At 41.6% G+C, this 5,947-nt stretch overlaps 1 protein-coding gene across 3 annotated transcripts in view; it reads right to left on the reverse strand.

The window, feature by feature from the left end:
- The window catches only part of ADARB1 (adenosine deaminase, RNA-specific, B1), a 58,608-nt gene that overhangs the window by 6,962 nt on the left and 45,699 nt on the right, over positions 1 to 5,947 (reverse strand). For all 3 annotated transcript variants that reach the window (XM_010286460.1, XM_010286452.1, XM_010286445.1), the window contains one exon: positions 3,051 to 3,232. In XM_010286460.1, the coding sequence (XP_010284762.1) occupies positions 3,051 to 3,232 (182 nt within the window). The remainder of the gene's footprint in view (positions 1 to 3,050; positions 3,233 to 5,947) is intronic.

The following is a 5,947-nucleotide window of genomic DNA, read 5'->3' on the forward strand; positions in this document are numbered from 1 at the left end:
CGTACCTTAAGTAAGACTGAGCTCTTACCTAACAGCAACCGTTCTTACGCTGGTGACAAGATAATCAGCAGATGTGACACTGCTTCAGGATGTTTCAGCCAAGAACTGAAATAGGAAATACCTGTCAGCAGCACCACGGGGAACCGGTCAAAACAGCCAACAATGTAATTTCTGACAATACTCTGGTAAAAGACAGGAAGCTCGAGAGAAACTAAAGCATAAGAAACTACCAGCTGACTGGACATCAAAAGAGGGAAAACTTTCGACTCTTTAATATTATACTCACAACTAAGAAAAAAAGGCATTGTCCACAAAAGCAGACGCTTACTGCGGGGTTCAGAGTTCGGCTGAGTAGCTGTCGCGGACAGAAGAGCACGCTGGGGCCCAGCCTGCCATCTGCTTTGTGGTCACAGGCCCAGCCATTAGCCCACATCCTCAGGCCTGGGGCATCTGAGCACACCTACCAGCAACAGGAACCATAAGGACAGACACCTGATGAAATTTGGCTCACACTAGTTGCCTCCAGTGATGAAGAGCTTGTCTTTTATATGTAACGGGCTCTCTCATACTTCGTGACTTCTGCTCCTGAGGACTTTCACAGGCTGATTGATTCTCTGAATGAAGTAGGTACTGAGCTCTGTCACCCTACTTCCACTCCGGGGTAACACCTTCATGCCCACCTCCCACAATGGCTCCAAAAAGAGTCTGTGCAGACTACCCTGCAGACTGGCACTTCGTTATTGGCTGGCTTATAAAATCATCCTCATTCTATTTGATTGAGAAATTGGTGCTTTTCAGATTATTCTAGCAAGTCACAAGGTTCCAACCTGTCTTCTCTTCAAGCGAGCTGGCCAGTTCTCAGTGAGGGCTCTCATGCCCTCAGTGCTGTGGTGCCAAAGGCATCCTGAAAAGCTGGGTCCTGCAACCAAGGCTTCCAAGAGTCAGGACAGGGAGGGAGTTTTCTACCAACATACGTGTTTCCCGCATCGCCTAGCTGAAAACCAGCTACTTTGATGTGCATGTTCACATTTAACTTGCTGGCAAAAGGGGGTATAAGTAGAAAATCTCCTATGAGGAAAGAAAGATGATGAAAAGACAATTTTTAGCAGTAGGTAACAATAACTCAGTCTGACTTAATGCAATTGTCCTTGCAGACATAAAACTTGTTTTATGAGAGGAAAAAAACCCGTTTTTTACAGTGCTTTCTGTAAAGTGTTAAACAGGTGAGACGGTGGGGAAAGACAGCTATTTCTCTTTTTAGTTCATCCTTCTGGCAGAAATCAGTCACAATCACACAGTTGTGTGCGGTACCAGGAGGAACGTAGAATTGGGGACAGGTATTTGTGTGGTGCTTGTTCCAGGTAAGAATACACTGTAAGATAAGTAAATCAAAGAGCAGATGAGTACCTACAGAAATGCCCCATCTGAATCCAACAGCATGGGTCAGAAGACTAGCTCTCAAGACTGAACCAGTAGAAGAAAATCAATCAACACAATTCTCTGCCCAATCTCCCAAACAAGTTTCCCATACGTTTTTAAGACATGTATTTTCATGAAAACTCAAGAGCTGAGAACATTTCTGAACTCTCTCTGCTGCTCAGCGGGTCCTGGCTGAACTGTTTAAACAGATGGTGCTATTTCATGGCAAATAGATAACATCAATATTTCAGAAAAATTATTTTTAGCACGACATGGTACTATTACGTGTTGTGAAAAGGGTAAGAAAAACTCTTCCACCCCACCCCAAACCTGCTCACTTGAAGAACTGATAAAAATTCCCCAAAATCAGGCAGAAACAGTCCATACTGTTTCTATTGTATCAGCCCATACAACAATTTAATATTTGGTACTGTGAGTGTTGTAACTGTTACTTACTTGCTAATACAAGGAAAAGTATGTTAATTAACATTTTAATACGTCCTAGTTGAGGGAATCCTTTCTTATCTACAGAAATGCTGGTTGTTCAATATGCTCTTTTCCCCACTAAATCTGTTTTCAAAATTCATGTCAAATTTCATGCTTTAAAATACTGAGGTTTTTTTCCCCTTGAAAATAAACAGTCACGTGCCAAAAGCCAAGCTCTACAGAACAAAGCAATGCACACAACGAAAGGGAGGATAACAGATTTCAGTTTTAAAGCTTTCACAGCATTACTGTTAAGTAGCAGTTTTAGAATTTGAGACACTTCAGAACTTTCCTCTGAGAGTCACGGTTCCGTTAGAAGTTATGACCTGTTAATTCAAATACTGCCATTCCTCTCAGCCCCACTAGAGCCTAGGATCAGCACAAAGCCAAAGCACAGTACTGAAATGTTCAACAGCAGCTGCAAATGACAACTGCTAACTACACTGGCTGGGGCTTGCCATATTGCTATCAGATATATATTTAATGCTCTATTAAAAATATTCCCAGAGAATGTGCCACCAGGCTCTGAATGCAGCATTTGTGCATTAGCCTACGAAGTGAAAATTAAAATACTATGATTATTATGTCATGCAAACAAGTTGGGTGCCATGCTAATTAAAGCCAATGCTGCATACAACAGAGACTGATGACGAAAATACAACCAACAAATGGCAGCTGAGATGTTCTCTTCATCCATTTTTAGTTGGTTATTGATTTAGAAATTGTGAACCAAATGTGTCTCTCTTGGCATACTGATTAATGTTGTGGCCGTTCAACAAATATCTGCAATGGCAAGAGAAGTGACAGTGAGAGCTAACACATTGTTTCATGAGTGGGAAAAGGTTTCACTAAGTTGGGGCCTTCAACTTGCCTCACATATTGCTAGGGCACGCTCCAGAGAGCAGTTATGTGAATGCGCCTCCAAAGGTTCATACCCCAGTTCTTTCCACCTTTTAACTCACAGAGTCCTTGCTATGGCATTTCTGACCAAGTGTCTATATTCGGTTTAGACCATAACTTCTCTGTTGCAACCAGAAAGCAGTTTACTCACAGTACATAATTTGCAAGGTTTTGAGAACTGCAAAATCACATTACTACTGGAACAGACTTCATTACCGGCACGGCCTTCTCCATTAGATACTTGCCACTAAGTAAAGGTCTGTTGAGTGTATAAAGAGGTGGTAGATCTTCTATCTCTGCTATCCTCTGGTATACGGCTCTGGATAGATGATCCCCATGATATAAACTCCCCAAGATGATGCTAGAGAAGTAAATTGGCTCCACAAAGAGGCTAAGTAAGGCTCCTTGAATACCCAATACGTTCCACCTAAGAGGGAGGGAAAAACAAAACAAAACAAAAACAAAAAAACACTTTCTTTTTAATGGAACAAGTAACATCTGCCAGACATAATAGCAGTCAATCACAATGGACCAGACTTTCAACCCTTCCTCTTGACTATAGTAATGCTACTGTGACACTTGACAGAATTTCAGAAATCAGCTTACAGGATGCTCAACGAAATACTGAGTAAGATGACCTATAGCGACAGGTCTACTGTCAGCATCCACTTCAGGAGCAGGCTCCATAACTTTATTTCCCCACTAACATGTCTGGTGATGCATTTTCCAGCACCCTAACGCCAGAGATGGACAGGATCATTCAATCGGAGAAAGACAAACTGTGAGATCCACAGTCAGAAACAGTAGCTGATGCCTCCAAAAACCACCTGGCAGTGGGCAAACCATCCTTGCCAGAACGCAAGAAGGATTGTGTCAGCAAGACCGCAGCACCTCACCACTGCAGGGGAATGCTTGTCCTTGACACCCTAGCCAAACTGTCCACATCCTGCTGCCAGAAAGGACACATGTAGTTGCTTGCAATATCCATGGGCAGGGAGAAAACTGAATCTGAAAACTGAAAATATGCAGAGTGCTCACTTTAGTTGCTTCATAGACTCCAAACATAAATCCCAGTCTGCACCACTGTGACCTACACTGGATCAGGTCTGGTGGCAGGGATACAGCATGCATAAGAGCAAAATACTGAAGTTTTTTTGCAGCCGTGTTCATTTGATCAAGTTTTGGCTCTCAATCTGTGTGTAACAGTCATACAAAGTCTTTTTTAAAACCTCAGTCTCCTGCAGAGTATTTTCACTGTCCTTTCTCTGAGGTATACTTGCAAACAGCTTGGCACTAGTAAAATAGCATACTTGAGTACAACTGCAACACCCAGACACGAGCAGCAGGAAAGTTTCTTCTGGTGCTTGAATAAAACAGATGAGCACAACAGAAGCTCTTGAGCTCATATAGAACAGTTGTCCTTATTAAAAGGCCCATCCTAAAGCCGGTTGTAAGGTTTCCCTTAGAAAACAGGGCACTCGGCTGTAGCTAACGCTGTTTCCTGCAGCTTGTGCAGGGATGGCATGACTACACATCATCATCCGTTCAGGCTAGAAACTATACACTGCTTCACTGCTGCAAAAACTAAACTACACATCGGCTACGAGACTTGTAAAATGTTTTTAAAAAAGAGTAAAACAAAAATTGCAATCCAAGGAAACAATTTCTTTGCATATCTTTATAAGGATGAAAATAGAGGCAATGTGCATTAGCTTACTCACCTGTTGTTAAAAAAGCTGGCCCTAACGAATGAGTAAAAATACTGTGCCAATAAAAAATAAGGCATATTTTACACTGAATAAAGGCATATTTTGTATAACACTGAAAATACAACCAGCAACCAAACATCAAAGTAAAGACATCACGTGAAAATTATTGCTTCCTGGGGCCAAGATGCCTTTCTAAGGACCTTACCATGACTAGAACTTTGTAAGCACAGAGCTATTTCAAGTGCCAAATGAATCACAATAGCATTTTCTTGTTATTTCCAGTATTACCTACATCAAACATAGAGAAGCATATGGACTGCTACAGACACGGATAATCTTATGGAAGAAACATCTGGAAAGAATTCAAGACGAAGCATTGCAAACCGGGGTCTTAGAATTGTGTCTGAAACTTGCAGACACACAAACTGAGCTTCCTTCAGTGAGGCACATCACATTTTATTTTTCATGAACAGTGCTTGAGTGACAGATGGACATTTTAAAAAAGGCCGAAGCATTCCTCTGGCAAGCCCTAGCTCCCTAAATAAAACCTTTGCCAGACCCTTTTCCATGCTTCAGCCTTCAGTATTTCCAGAGCTTGTGTTCTGCTGCTTCCTCCCACGCTTGGTGACCTTCTCCAGCACAGAAAATGAAAGTTTGTCTTGCTAAACTTCTTTTGATTAAAAGAAAAGGAGGAGTGTAGACACCTGAACAAGCTTCTGCAAGGTGAACTGTATGGACTGGTATTACAAGAGCTACTCTACGAGTGCGCACACGCCTGCTGTTTTGCTGGGGTGTGCTGTATCACATTTACCATTGCGGTACGTGCTCATGAGCGCCAGATTTGAAGAAGCTGGCTTACTGCAAGGACAAGGTTTGCACAAAACCATTTATAGAATCAAAGCCTCAAGCTCCTAATATTCATTAGGCAGGGTTGGATAATGCTTAGGTTTATAAAACTGGCTTTAAATTTAAATTTAAATTGTTACAATAACAGAACATATACTTATCTATAGAAACATACTTGTATCAGAAACTGGCAGTAATGCAAAGATAAATAATGCAGAGATAAATAATGAAACCCAGATGAAGTTCTGCAGGTTGTAACAGAGTCAAAAGGCAGGACTGCACAGAGACTCTGTTGTTGTTCCTTTTTTATACTGCACTCCTTTCTGTCAAACAGTAATGTCTCACTTCCATTAGCACATACACTAAAAAAAACCTTTATAGATGTAAACTGAGAAGAAGCTACACCAACACCACGCATCAGTTTTCAAAAGGCCACAGGCATCGCGTCCTGAAATGGTAAAACTGCCTCATCCTTCCAGTTTACAAGCATGAATTGTCAGAATGCATGCCAACAAATGCTGTCAATCTGGTACTAAAGTTTACTGAAACCACAACTTCTTTTGAAGTTAATGGGGCAAATTTCCCTA

Source organism: Phaethon lepturus, unplaced genomic scaffold (genome assembly GCF_000687285.1).
Source record: "Phaethon lepturus isolate BGI_N335 unplaced genomic scaffold, ASM68728v1 scaffold880, whole genome shotgun sequence".
In the NCBI taxonomy this organism is placed as follows: Eukaryota; Metazoa; Chordata; class Aves; order Phaethontiformes; family Phaethontidae; genus Phaethon; species Phaethon lepturus.